This window comes from Trichomycterus rosablanca, chromosome 7 (assembly GCF_030014385.1).
Source record: "Trichomycterus rosablanca isolate fTriRos1 chromosome 7, fTriRos1.hap1, whole genome shotgun sequence".
NCBI lineage: Eukaryota > Metazoa > Chordata > Actinopteri > Siluriformes > Trichomycteridae > Trichomycterus > Trichomycterus rosablanca.
Genome location: NC_085994.1, coordinates 4249750 through 4265103, shown reverse-complemented (window position 1 = coordinate 4265103; position 15354 = coordinate 4249750). Strand labels below are relative to the sequence as shown.

General features: G+C 40.4%; 1 protein-coding gene across 1 annotated transcript; it reads left to right on the top strand.

Annotated features, from left to right (window-relative positions):
• Nucleotides 1-1663: 1663 nt before the first annotated feature.
• ubox5 (U-box domain containing 5) lies at nucleotides 1664-15055 on the top strand. The gene is made up of 5 exons (XM_062998267.1): nucleotides 1664-1697; nucleotides 10611-10713; nucleotides 11527-12829; nucleotides 13241-13369; nucleotides 14756-15055. Exons 2-5 carry the CDS (start codon nucleotides 10660-10662, stop codon nucleotides 14947-14949), a joined length of 1680 nt encoding a protein of 559 aa, XP_062854337.1. The 5' UTR covers nucleotides 1664-1697; nucleotides 10611-10659; the 3' UTR covers nucleotides 14950-15055.
• The last annotated feature ends 299 nt before the right edge of the window (nucleotides 15056-15354 follow it).

The following is a 15354-nucleotide window of genomic DNA, read 5'->3' as shown; positions in this document are numbered from 1 at the left end:
ATGTTAATACACCAAGATACTCTGTGTGAATATTTAAAAAATGACAGCTATTATTTATTCTAATTATTGTGTACCGATGAAACAACTGAACATTTCTTTAATTTTTAAACATGAGATATTGGGGCAGACTTTGTTTTGATGCAACAGATGTATTCCAAATCGGTGTTCTTTTTGATGTTGTTGTTATAAATGTAATTATGGTATTGTTTTAGATCGCAAATGCTATGTTTTATACTCATTTTTATTGTTTGTATTTATGTTAGTGTAATGGCTTGATGAAAGCATACCCAGGAAAAATACTTCAATAAAAACAGAAGTAAATCAATCTTGTCCTTTGTATAGTTATGTTTGTGTTACACTAAGGTGATAGACTTTGTGTAGTTAATACTCTCAGTTTTAACCATATTTTCTATTTGCCTAGGTTTATTAGATCTGTTTTGGTTGTGGTGTGTCACTCGATTGTTTTAATATCTGATAAGCTCACTCATCCAGGGCAGTTTCACCATGATGCTGAACTTAAAAAGAAAAATGTGCTGGCATCCTACGCCAGCAGAAAAAGCAGGTTTCCCAACAGAGGAGCTGGCAAATCTGTTAGGGGGAAACCATGATATATAGAAACACCCCAATCTGGAGCAAATGAGACTCAGGTGATCATTAGTTTAAGAGAAACCAATAGATAAATCATCTGTGCCTCACAAGCCATAAGTGGCATGACATGAAGAAAGATTCTGCAACCAGGCCGGCTAGACCAATTACAGTTAAATGTTGACTGGTGACCAGCAAAAAACAGCATAAAAACACAATAAATGTTGGTTGGTGACCAGCAAAAAACAATGTTGGTTGGTAACCAGCATAGACCATCATAAAACACAATAAATGCTGGTTGGTGACTAGCAAAAACCAGCATAAAAACACAGCTGGTGACCAGAAAAACCATCATAAAAACACAATAAATGTTGGTTGGTGACCAGCAAAAAAAAAACAATGTTGGTTGGTGACCAGCAAAAACCAGCATACAACACAATAAATGTTGGTTGGTGACTAGAAAAAACCAGCAAAAACAATGTTGGTTGGTAACCAGCAAAAACCAGCATAAAAACACAATAAATGCTAGTTGGTGACCAGCAAAGACCAGCATAAAAACACAATAAATGCTAGTTGGTGACCAGCAAAGACCAGCATAAAAACACAGTAAATGTTGGTTGGTGACCAGCAAAGACCAGCAAAAACAATGTTGGTCGATGACTAGCAAAGGCCAGCATAAAAACACAGTTGGTGGCCAGCAAAGACCAGCATACAACACAATAAATGTTGGATGGAAACCATCAAAAACCAGCATAAAAACACAGTAAATGCTGGTTGGTGACCAGCAAAGACCAGCATATAACACACAGGCTACTGTTAAGTGATTAGCAAATGCCACAAAAGAAGCATTACAACAGAACAAATGCTGGTTGTGGACCAGCTTTATTGTGTTTTATAACTTACTCTGTGTGTTTAGTACCTGTACACACCACAGAGAAATAGAATATAACGAAGCAGTAAATATTTATTCGTTATTTTGATTAAAAATAATTCCATGTTTGCTAACGGTCTCGGTTTAGTTGTATAAATAAATGTATGAACACTAGGTGGGAGTATCGAGGCTGAAATGCTGCGGTATGATTAAACGAAGAAGAACTTGGGCTTTTGTGAAGGTTTGTGTTTTTGTTGTTTATTATTAATATTTACAATATTGTTTACAGACGGTGGAACCAAACCCGCTGCGACCCTGACCAGAATAAAGCGGTTGATACAAGGAAAATAAAGACATTTAAAAATACAGATATATTCTGTGTTTATGTGTGTGCATGTAGCCAGTTAGCATGTGCGCTAATGGTCATGTAAACTGAGCAGCTACTAACTGCAGTTTAAATGTAAATATTTACACATTATTCTCAGTTAATTACAGTTTAAAACCATGAACTGATTCCATAAGATTTTGCAATAAAACTCGTCAGTGTAACGAGGCAGCAGCTAAAACTTGCTTGCATTTGAAACCCTATTTTGTTTCATTTTAACCAGTTAAATTAAAATTAAAGCTTAATATTTACTGAATATTTGTATAATACATTGGTAACGTTTTCAGGACTCAATACCGTTTTGTTTTGCTGTTTTATTTGAGTTACACCTCCTGGTGTCTTCCTTACTTTTATCTACATTGTTCATAGCCACATATCAAATCAAGTCAAATCAAAAAATTCTAAATCAAAAAGTCACATTAACACAGCTGTGAAAGGTGAGTGAAATGCTTAGGTGCTCAGTCCCTCACAGTTGCAATACACATTAATTACAAAAATATACACATTAACTTACATAAAAACTAGCACCATTTGTTCAATATATACAGATATAATACAGGACTCTTTATGTGCAGATGTACAAAATTATGAAAAGTGAATGAATATAATATATAAAATAAAACTGGAATAATAAAGTCCGAGATGTACAGTTATTGTGCAAGATGTAAATTACACATGGTAAAGTGCAGAGTGCAGAATGGGTTGTATGGGGGGGGGGGGGGGGGGTGTATATGGTGTATATATATATTATATATATATAATAGGGTGACCTTATTTTGGTTTTTAAAAAAGAGGACGCCTGGTTCGGGGAAGGAAGGAAGGGAAGGGGGTTATTTCATGTCGTTGGTGACACCATGGCAATGTGTATGGGGTAGAGGTTTAAATAGTTGACAAATGAGTCAATAACCATCCAGCTGTGTTACTGAACTTTAATAAATGTACAGCTGCTCTTTAACAAGGGCCTTTATGGTCAGATAATCTTATTCCTTCACATTCAGCGTTAAGCGCTAAACAATAATAACAAATTAAAAAAAACAGTTGTCACCTGTAAATAAAAATCCCTTTATTTTTTAGTTTCTTTGATGTATTGTACAATCGTATCAGCCGACTTATTAGGAGTGTTTTTAACTTTAATTTGATTCACTTTAATTACTTGCTCCCATCAGTAAACCCAGCAGTAAGGTGTGTCTTCTAGTGCTTGCTGAGCAGTTTCCACAGAATGCAGGGCCATCACGGTGTTGACAAGAGCCTCTGTGTTAGTACGTGCACGTGAAAATCAGACTTATTTTAACAAAACAGATGCACTCCTAAAAAGACCTAAAAACAAACCAATGCAAAAACATACACACAGAATAGCGAGTGCAGACTAGAAAAGCCGAATCCCGGACATTTTTGGTGATTTTTGGTGATGCGTCCGGCTGGACGCATTTATTAGGTCTCAATAAGAGGACATGTCCGGGAAAAAGAGGATGTATGGTCACCCTAACATATAACCAATGTATACCTTTTTTCCGGGTCACTTAAAACTAAAGGATTGATTACACATCACAGTTAGACGCTCTCATTCACTTTCTAAGCCACTTATCTTAATCAGGGTCGCGTGGGGTGCTGGAGCCTATCCCCACTCTCAATGGGCGCGCACACACGCACATCTCAGGGCAATTTTAGCATCTCCTATTTACTTGACTGTATGTCTTTGGACTGTGGGAGGAAACCCACATGGACAGACCATGCAAATTCTACACAGAAAGCACCCTGATTGCTCCACCTGGGAATTGAGCCAAGGACCTTTTCACTGTGAGCCGACAGTGCTATCCACCGAGCCACCCACAGTTAGACACAGGAGACCAAATATATCACAAACATATCAAATTAAGGACAAGTATATACAAATAGTCATTTTTCTCTAAAAAAAAAAAAAAAAGTACTATATATACAGTGTATCACGAAAGTGAGTACACCCCTCACATTTCTGCAAATATTTCATTATATCTTTTCATGGAACAACACTATAGACATGAAACTTGGATTTAACTTAGAGTAGTCAGTGTACATCTTGTATAGCAGTGTAGATTTACTGTCTTCTGAAAATAACTCAACACACAGCCATTAATGTCTAAATAGCTGGCAACATAAGTGAGTACACCCCACAGTGAACATGTCCAAATTGTGCCCAAATGTGTCGTTGTCCCTCCCTGGTGTCATGTGTCAAGGTCCCAGGTGTAAATGGGGAGCGGGGCTGTTAAATTTGGTGTTTTGGGTACAATTCTCTCATACTGGCCACTGGATATTCAACATGGCACCTCATGGCAAAGAACTCTCTGAGGATGTGAGAAATAGAATTGTTGCTCTCCACAAAGATAGCCTGGGCTATAAGAAGATTGCTAACACCCTGAAACTGAGCTACAGCATGGTGGCCAAGGTCATACAGCGGTTTTCCAGGACAGGTTCCACTCGGAACAGGCTTCGCCAGGGTCGACCAAAGAAGTTGAGTCCACGTGTTCGGCGTCATATCCAGAGGTTGGCTTTAAAAAATAGACACATGAGTGCTGCCAGCATTGCTGCAGAGGTTGAAGACGTGGGAGGTCAGCCTGTCAGTGCTCAGACCAGACGCCGCACACTGCATCAACTCGGTCTGCATGGTCGTCATCCCAGAAGGAAGCTGACGCACAAGAAAGCCCACAAACAGTTTGCTGAAGACAAGCAGTCCAAGAACATGGATTACTGGAATGCCCTGTAATCTGACGAGACCAAGATAAACTTGTTTGGCTCAGATGGTGTCCAGCATGTGTGGCGGCACCCTGGTAAGAAGTACCAAGACAACTGTATCTTGCCTACAGTCAAGTATGGTGGTGGTAGCATCATGGTCTTGGGCTGCATGAGTGTTGCTGGCACTGGGGAGCTGCAGTTCATTGAGGGAAACATGAATTCCAACATGTACTGTGACATTCTGAAACAGAGCATGATCCCCTCCCTTCGAAAACTGGGCCTCAGGGCAGTTTTCCAACAGGATAACGACCCCAAACACAACCTCCAAGATGACAACTGCCTTGCTGAGGAAGCTGAAGGTAAAGGTGATGGACTAAACCCAATTGAGCACCTGTGGCGCATCCTCAAGTGGAAGGTGGAGGAGTTCAAGGTGTCTAACATCCACCAGCTCCGTGATGTCATCATGGAGGAGTGGAAGAGGATTCCAGTAGCAACCTGTGCAGCTCTGGTGAATTCCATGCCCAGGAGGGTTAAGGCAGTGATAATAATGGTGGTCACACAAAATATTGACACTTTAGGCACAATTTGGACATGTTCACTGTGGGGTGTACTCACTTATGTTGCCAGCCATTTAGACATTAATGGCTGTGTGTTGAGTTATTTTCAGAAGACAGTAAATCTACACTGCTATACAAGCTGTACACTGACTACTCTAAGTTATATCCAAGTTTCATGTCTACAGTGTTGTCCCATGAAAAGATATAATAAAATATTTGCAGAAATGTGAGGGGTGTACTCACTTTTGTGATACACTGTATATATACAGTATATATACAGTAGGGTCAAAAAGTATTTAGTCAGCCACTGATTGTGCAGGTTCTCCTACTTAGAAAGATGAGAGAGGTCTGTAATTTTCATCATAGCTACACTTCAACTATGAGAGACAAAATGAGAAAAAAAATCCAGGAAATCACATTGTAGGATTTTTAAAGAATTTATTTGTAAATTATGGTGGAAAATAAGTATTTAGTCAATAACAAACAAGCAAGATTTCTGGCTCTCACAGACCTGTAACTTCTTCTTTAAGAAGCTCTTCTGTCCTCCACTCGTTACCTGTATTAATGGCACCTGTTTGACCTCGTTATCTGTATAAAAGACACCTGTCCACAGCCTCAAACAGTCAGACTCCAAACTCAACCATGGCCAAGACCAAAGAGCTGTCGAAGGACACCAGGAAGAAAATTGTAGACCTGCACCAGGCTGGGAAGAGTGAATCTACAATAGGCAAGCAGGTTGGTGTGGATAAATCAACTGTGGGAGCAATTGTAAGAAAATGGAAGACATACAAGACCATTGATAATCTCCCTTGGGGTCAAGATCTCATCCCGTGGGGTCAAAATGATCATGAGAACGGTGAGCAAAAATCCCAGAACTACACGGAGGGACCTGATGAATGACCTGCAGAGAGCTGGGACTAAAGTAACAAAGGCTACCATCAGTAGCACACTACGCCGAGAGGGACTCAAATCCTGCAGTGCCAGGCGTGTCCCCCTACTTAAGCCAGTACATGTCCAGGCCCGTCTGAAGTTTGCCAGAGAGCATATGGATGATCCAGAAGAGGATTGGGAGAATATCATGTGGTCAGATGAAACCAAAATGGAACTTTTTGGTAAAAACTCAACTCGTCGTGTTTGGAGGAAGAAGAAAAACCCAAGAACACCATACCTACTGTGAAGCATGGGGGTGGAAACATCATGCTTTGGGGCTGTTTTTCTGCAAAGGGGACAGGGCGACTGATCCGTGTTAAGGGAAGAATGAACGGGGCCATGTATCGTGAGATTTTAAGCCAAAACCTCCTTCCATCAGTGAGAGCATTGAAGGTGGAACATGGCTGGGTCTTCCAGCATGACAATGATCCCAAACACACCGCTCGGGCAACGAAGGAGTGGCTCCGTAAAAAGCATTTCAAGGTCCTGGAGTGGCCTAGCCAGTATCCAGACCTCAACCCCATAGAAAATTTGTGGAGTCCGTGTTGCCCAGCAACAGCCCCAAAACATCACTGCTCTAGAGAAGATCTGCATGGAGGAATGGGCCAAAATACCAGCTACAGTGTGTGCAAACCTGGTGAAGACTTACAGGAAACGTTTCACCTCTGTCATTGCCAACAAAGGTTATGTTACAAAGTATTGAGTTGAACTTTTGTTATTGACCAAATACTTATTTTCCACCATAATTTACAAAAAAACTCTTTAAAATCCTACAATGTGATTTCCTGGATTTTTTTTTTCTTATTTTGTCTCTCATAGTTGAAGTGTAGCTATGATGATAATTACAGACCTCTCTCATCTTTCTAAGTAGGAGAACCTGCACAATCAGTGGCTGACTAAATACTTTTTGACCCCACTGAGTATATACAGTGTATCACAAAAGTGAGTACACCCCTCACATTTCTGCAAATAATTTATTATATCTTTTCATGGGACAACACTATAGAAATAAAACTTGGATATAAGTTAGAGTAGTCAGTGTACAACTTGTATAGCAGTGTAGATTTACTGTCTTCTGAAAATAACTCAACACACAGCCATTAATGTCTAAATAGCTGGCAACATAAGTGAGTACACCCCACAGTGAACATGTCCAAATTGTGCCCAAAGTGTCAATATTTTGTGTGACCACCATTATTATCCAGCACTGCCTTAACCCTCCTGGGCATGGAATTCACCAGAGCTGCACAGGTTGCTACTGGAATCCTCTTCCACTCCTCCATGATGACATCATGGAGCTGGTGGATGTTAGACACCTTGAACTCCTCCACCTTCCACTTGAGGATGCGCCACAGGTGCTCAATTGGGTTTAGTCCATCACCTTTACCTTCAGCTTCCTCAGCAAGGCAGTTGTCATCTTGGAGGTTGTGTTTGGGGTCGTTATCCTGTTGGAAAACTGCCATGAGGCCCAGTTTTCGAAGGGAGGGGATCATGCTCTGTTTCAGAATGTCACAGTACATGTTGGAATTCATGTTTCCCTCAATGAACTGCAGCTCCCCAGTGCCAGCAACACTCATGCAGCCCAAGACCATGATGCTACCACCACCATGCTTGACTGTAGGCAAGATACAGTTGTCTTGGTACTTCTCACCAGGGCACCGCCACACATGCTGGACACCATCTGAGCCAAACAAGTTTATCTTGGTCTCGTCAGACCACAGGGCATTCCAGTAATCCATGTTCTTGGACTGCTTGTCTTCAGCAAACTGTTTGCGGGCTTTCTTGTGCCTCAGCTTCCTTCTGGCATGACGACCATGCAGACCGAGTTGATGCAGTGTGCGGCGTATGGTCTGAGCACTGACAGGCTGACCTCCCACGTCTTCAACCTCTGCAGCAATGCTGGCAGCACTCATGTGTCTATTTTTTAAAGCCAACCTCTGGATATGACGCCGAACACGTGGACTCAACTTCTTTGGTCGACCCTGGCGAAGCCTGTTCCGAGTGGAACCTGTCCTGGAAAACAGCTGTATGACCTTGGCCACCATGCTGTAGCTCAGTTTCAGGGTGTTAGCAATCTTCTTATAGCCCAGGCCATCTTTGTGGAGAGCAACAATTCTATTTCTCACATCCTCAGAGAGTTCTTTGCCATGAGATGCCATGTTGAATATCCAGTGGCCAGTATGAGAGAATTGTACCCAAAACACCAAATTTAACAGCCCTGCTCCCCATTTACACCTGGGACCTTGACACATGACACCAGGGAGGGACAACGACACATTTGGGCACAATTTGGACATGTTCACTGTGGGGTGTACTCACTTATGTTGCCAGCTATTTAGACATTAATGGCTGTGTGTTGAGTTATTTTCAGAAGACAGTAAATCTACACTGCTATACAAGCTGTACACTGACTACTCTAAGTTATATCCAAGTCTCATTTCTATAGTGTTGTCCCATGAAAAGATATAATGAAATATTTGCAGAAATGTGAGGGGTGTACTCACTTTTGTGATACACTGTATATATATATATATATATATATACACACACACCTTGTTATAAAGTCAAGTCAACTTTATTTATATAGCGCTTTTTACAATAGACATTGTCTCAAAGCAACTTTACAAAATCCAGGACCAACAGATACAAAAAACCCCTGTTGAGCAAGCCGAGGGCGACTGTGGCAAGGAAAAACTCCCTAAAAATTACAGGAAGAAACCTTGAGAGGAACCAGACTCAGCAGGGCCCATCCTTCTTGGGTGGTCTGGAGGATACTTTAAATAAATACATGATTTACACAAATCATACAAACACAGAATTAAATGATCTAAAAGTTATAACTGGTAATACATAGATAAATAATAATAGAGTTGTTATTCGCTCTAGTCTTCAATAAAGTCTGTAGTGAGTTCTTGTCATTCTTGGTGCAATTACTCCAGACCCGTCACATCCGGCAGGAGCAGCATCGTTGTCATGGCAGTCTCGACTTCAATCCTTAACCTCGGCGGTTAAACAGGTTTCCATCAGAATGCCTTTGGAGTAAAACAACAAAGAATGTAGTTAATAATGTACAATGCTAGTTGAGAGTTTTAGACTCCGGCAGCCCTAATTATTACAGCATAACTAAAAGGGAGAGCGAGCAGGTAACAAGGTCATGAAGGCTTTCACAGGACATCAGCGCCCACCTCTCCTACCCAAACCGGAGTGATCGGACAAGAGAGGCAGAACGACAGCAACCCAACATCCCTGATCACCACAAGTTTCTATGACCAAGAACCCCCAAGCTCTGCGCCTTTGTCTATATTAATCAAAAGCCTGAGAAAATAAATATGTTTTCAGTCTAGACTTAAACATTGAGACTGTGTCTGAATCCCGAATAGAGGCAGGAAGATTATTCCAGAGTTGTGGAGCTTTGTAAGAAAATGCTCTTCCACCAGCCGTGATCTTTTTAATTTTAGGAACTATAAGTAACCCTGCATCTTGTGAGCGAAGTGGACGCGCTGGGTTGTAGTGATTAATAAGTTCACTCAGATACTGTGGAGCCAGACCATGTAGCGCTTTATAGGTTAGTAAAAGTATTTTGTAATCAATGTGGAATTTAACTGGCAGCCAGTGTAGAGATGATAGAACAGGACTAATGATCAAATTTTCTAGTTCTAGTTAGCACTCGAGCTGCTGCATTTTGAACTAACTGGAGTTTGTTTATGGATCTACCAGAGCATCCAGTTAGAAGAGCATTACAATAATTTAACCGAGAAGTTATAAACGCATGGATTAGTTTTTCGGCGTCATTAATAGATAGTATATTTCTTATTTTAGAGATATTACGCAAATGATAGAAAGCAACTCTAGTTGTATGTTGTTGGAAGTGTCGGCCATGTATTGGTGTGAGGCTAATTCTCTGCAGGCAGTACATCATGTAAGGTAACATGAATAAAGCAATGTTTAGCCATAAAACTAAATCCCAAACATACAGCCAAAGTAACTGTAGTCTGGTTTCTATTAAGAAGCTGCTTACATGTCTTTAAACCAATTAAAATGTAAGGAGTGGTAACAGACGTTTTTGTATTTAAGGCAGCTTACATTGTTAATTAATACAATTCAAGCATTTGAGAATTACGTGTTTTGCACAGGTGCACAGTAGTGGGATAGTGTTGAGCTACAACAGTCCTAATAGGAGGTTTTTACATTTCAGGGGCACAGCAGTGTCAACTAGGTGGTGCTGAAGCTGGAACTGGTGACCTTCTGATTACTAGTTTGTTACCTTAACTACTGAGCCACCTATTTAAGGAATTAAAGGTCATTTGCAAAAAAAAAAAAAAAAAAGATCTAAAATTATACCAAATTGCTTCAAAAAGCTTATTTGTAGACTCAGAGTTGTAAGTGTTAAAGACAACTTTGCAGGAAAGAAGAAATTGTTTTATTTTTCTCTAAATACTTTTTTGTTTCCCTTCACGGTATGTATGTATATTATATAAAAATTAACATGTTACGCTGCAGGCATGTGGATAATTGCTGCTCTTTTAAAAAATTGTTTCAGTGCAATCAATTAACAGATCGTTGTGTGTTTTAGATCACTGGCAATAATGTCCAACCTGATTTAGCTCCTACATGGGGTCAGAATGGTGGTCAACCTCTGCCTGCCACATTTTGAGACCACTGCCAACTGCAACAAGGTAGGTTGATGTTTTTAACACTAACCCACATCTCTTACTCAGGTCACTGAGAATTTGTTGCTGTTGTACATGTTATATGTTTTGTTGTTATTTAATATTAATATTGCTTACATAATATTACTGCTAATTACAAGTTCAAAAGAAAACATTATTGTCTTACAATTTTAATAGTCATAACTCAGTTTAAATGTCATCAACTCAAATAGGTGGCACGGTGGCTAAGTGGGTGGGTAGCACTGTTGCCTCACTGCAAGAAGGTCCTAAGTTTGATCCCCAGGTGGGGCGGTCCGGGTCCTTTCTGTGTGGACTTTGCATGTTCTCCCTGTGTCTGTGTGGGTTTACTCCGGGTGCTCCGGTTTCCTCCCACAGTCCAAAGAAGTGCAAGTGAGGTGAATTGGAGACACTAAATTGTCCATGAGTGTGTTTGGTATAACCTTGTGTGACCTGATGAACCTTGAGTAATGACTAACTACCGTTCCTCTCATGAATGCAACCAAAGTGTAAAACATGATGTTAAAATTCTAATAAACAAAAAAACAATCATCAACTCAAATAAGATGATTAAATACTTATGTACATGTTTTATTTCAAAGACGTCAGTATTGTGAGTCTCTTTTTAAAAGTGTATCTGCTTTTGACATGTCAGACACATCCCCATATGTCGTAACGATGCAGTTTTAGTTAAGTTAGCTTTAGAACCAAGACTAAAGTGTTTTTTCCATATTTGTCTTTGCTGGCCTGTTCTGTTCGTGTGTGGCCACAGATGTTTCAGTGTATCCTTAAGCCTCTCTTGTTTTTTTGCCCCATATACAGCTGTGTGCTGATGGCTGTGATGTTTCCAACCTCCTGTCTGGGGACCCAGCTGCTCGACGCAGAGGTTTTAAGCTGGAGTACTTCCTCCGTCCTCCAGTACATGTGACGCTGCACTTTCAGATGAAGGTCAAGTTATACCGTGTGGACATTGAGCTTTGGCCTTGTGGCAATGTCCCTCGAAGGCTTGAGATCCATACCAGCTCAGATTTGACTAAAACTGTACAGCATGAACAAGAGAGTGGACATTTTTGGCTTGTTGGACGTTGTGATTTGAACGAGGAGGTGCTCACGTGTTTCCAGCATCCAAATTTCAAACACAGAACTCAAACACAGTTTACTGAACCTCCACCGGAACCTCCGATCCATGCTAGGCAGGAGGAGCTTTGGAGCCGGGGATTCCACTCACTTAGCTCAGTGACCCAGCTTCGTATCACTGTACCCTACTGTGCTGCTTCTACTGTGCTAGGAATTAAGTCCTTGGCGGTTTGGGGTGTTCCTGCAGACTGTTGTACTGCTTCAGAAGTGGAAAAGTTTCAAAAGGCTCTGTTTAATAGCTTGCAACCGAGGCATTTTCCATTGCTCTCACCAGCTTCTACCTCAGCCAAATCCCCAAGCCCTGACCCTGATTCCTCAGAAACTCAAATTCCTGATGAGTTCCTGGACCCTCTGACCCAGGAGCTTATGATTCTACCCATGATCTTGCCCAGTGGTATGGTTGTGGACAACAGCACCTTGGAGGAGTACCAGAAAAGGGAAGCCACATGGGGAAGGTTGCCTAATGATCCTTTCACTGGTGTCCCTTTTACGAAGGAGTCGAAACCACTTCCTAACCCCCTCCTGAAGAGCCGCATTGACAGTCTGATATTACAAACCGGATGTACGGGAATTGGAAACAGGAGCAGCCGGAGCGAAGCTCAACCATCCAGACTTGTCACTCCATCAGCAGCAGAAAATGACCAGACTAGTACACAACGCTCACAGAGAGGAATTGTTGAGACACAGACCCAAAGGGTTTGCTCAGGGAGTTCAGATTTCACAGAGAACCTACGCAATCAACTCAACAATGAAAACAAAGGCAGTGGACTAAGTGAATCTAAGGTTCAATCCAATAGTTCAATCCAACAGAAGCCAGAGTTTATACTGGCATCTGTTTCTAGAATGACCAGTATTAGTGGGAGGAGCTTGGGACACTCAATTAAAAGGAAATATCAGTCAACAATTTCCTCAAGCAGTGCAAATATATCTACTTTATCTCCCTTATACAAAATGCCCAAAACAGATGGACGTACTGACCACGCCACAGGTAAGTACTGCACGTACAGTACAAGGGACCTTCAAAAAGTTTCCGCACATTTATCTCTAAGTTACAAGCGGTAAGTTTGGGAGGAGTAGTAATCAGTCGTGTCTGAGAAACTGTGAGGAGAAGCTTTAAGGGGAAGAAGATTTTCATGTGATGATGATGATGTGAAAGCAGCGGCGCATCAGTGGCTACGAGCTCAACCAAAAACATGTTTTGCTGATGGTGTTAAAAAGTTGGTACGGCGCTGGATGCGTCGAAAAGTGACGTAGAAAAGTGATAGAGTTTGTTTTTGAAATTCTTAATAAATAGAGTTTAGAAAGTTTGGAACCTTTTTGAAGAACCCTCGTAGATTTAATTTTATTATTCTTGGCTATAATAGCTTCTATGTTTAATTTCCTTACTGACTTCTTTCAGAAACAAACTCCAGCCAAGCTTCTCATGAACAGCGCCTGTCTCAGAGTTTAGATGACGCGCTGAGTTCTGCTCTGCAAGGTTTACCCACGTATACCTCACAAAGCAACCCGAAGCCAGACGGCGCAGGAGGTAGGAGGCAAAGACAAACAATAAACTCAGCATTCAAGTTTATCCCAAAGATATTCAGTGCAATATAGGTCAAGGGCTCAATTCAGGACACAAGTCACATTTATGCTGGCACCTGCAGGGCCTTTCCCAGACTGTTGGAGGTCAAGAGTATATATAATTAGCTTCTATTCATTGATTTTACTCACCTGTTAGCTATTGCTGGGGCTGAAAAACTTGAACTCAATTACCTTTTAACACAAAGTTATGATTTAGATACTGTTATTTCCTACTTAAAAATGTTACCATATATTTGGGTGTCCATATATTTTTGGTTTACTATGGTTGCACTGGAAAATAAATCTGCTCCTGTAGTTCAGCGTTTCACCACTAGAGCCAGCATTCTATGGCATGCACTTTTATTAAATAATATGTTTACTTTAACACAAAGTAATGATTACAGATACAGTTATTTCGTACTTAAAATGTTACCCCACATTTGGGTGTCCATAGATTTTTTTAGTTTCCTATAGTTGCTTTGGAAAAAATCTGCTGCTGTAGTTCAGGTTATAACCACTAGAACCAACGTTTTACTCCATGCACCTTTAATTAATAATAGTTTTACTTTAACTCAAAGTTATGGTTTAGATAATGTTATTTCCTACTTAAAATGTTACCCTACATTTGGGTGTCCATAGATTTTTTTAGTTTCCTATAGTTGCTTTGGAAAAAATCTGCTGCTGTAGTTCAGGTTATAACCACTAGAACCAACGTTTTACTCCATGCACCTTTAATTAATAATAGTTTTACTTTAACACAAAGTAATGGTAATAGACACTGTTATTTTCTACTTAAAAATGTTACCCTATGTTTGGGTGTCCATGTACTATTTAGTTTACTATAGTTGCAGTAGAAAGTAAATCTGCTGGTGTAGTTCAGATTATAACCTCTAGAACCAACGTTTAAGTAATAATAAGTTTACTTTAACAAAAAGTTATGATTAAATATACAGTTTTTTCTATCTAAAATGCAGATCCTGTATTTAGGTGTCCACATTCTTTTTGCTGTATAGAGTAAATGGTTTATGTATGAATTAACTTTCGTGTTACTGACCAGTGTGAAACTTGTTTTGCTAGTCAGATAAGTCTTTGCCTGGCTTTGGGAGCGGTTCACATTAATGGCTACTAAATCAGTAAGCAGTCAAGCAGCCATTATATGCCAAATTATGTGAAAGGGTGTGACAGGACACACAAATCACATCACATGTTTTCACTTTTGGTTTAAAAACCAGGTTTATCCTTCTGGGATAAAGATGGAAAATAATCCTTGAATGTTTAACTAAATGATCTGGATGTTAAAAGTAAGCTGTCTAAATCCTGTATTTCCCCCCCGGCAATGTTTCTTCTTCAGGTCAGAGCAGATGTGGGTCATGCTCATCATCTTTGGATATTTACTCCAGTCCGGTTGCTTACTCTCTTCCCTGCGGCCATCTGCTGTGTCGAGTTTGCCTTCACCGTGAACACTCCTCCAGTTCGCAGAGACTGCCGTGTCCCACTTGTAGAGAAAGTGCCTCACCCAGTGCAATCATGAGAGTGCACCATTAAATATAAATTACTGCTGATGAGAGAATTTTGTAATATCCTGTGTGAAAATACAATGACCTTCAGTCATGGAACAAGACCTTGGTACAAACTGTTTTTTGATTTTTGTGTAATAGTTCATAATAAATTATTGTGAAAGCAGCAGTTTGGCAGATGTCATTATTGAAGCTAAATAAGAAGCCTTGTTTGATCAGTATGTAAGATTTAACCTTAAACCAGGTACATGAAGCAATTTAGTTTAAGATGCACTCTTGTAAACCTTCAAATCCTACATACACTGATCAGCCATAACATTAAAACCACCTCATTGTTTCTAAACTCACTGTCCATTTTATCAGCTCCACTTACCATATAGAAGCACTTTGTAGTTCTACAATTACTGACTGTAGTTCATCTGTTTCTCTGCAT

Coding starts and splice junctions, on each gene's coding strand:
- ubox5 (XM_062998267.1), top strand. CDS start 10,660: ATGGTGGTCAACCTCTGCCTGCCACATTTTGAGACCACTGCCAACTGC. Junction 12,830..13,240: donor ACGTACTGACCACGCCACAG/GTAAGTACTGCA, acceptor GACTTCTTTCAG/AAACAAACTCCAGCCAAGCT. Junction 13,370..14,755: donor GAAGCCAGACGGCGCAGGAG/GTAGGAGGCAAA, acceptor TTTCTTCTTCAG/GTCAGAGCAGATGTGGGTCA.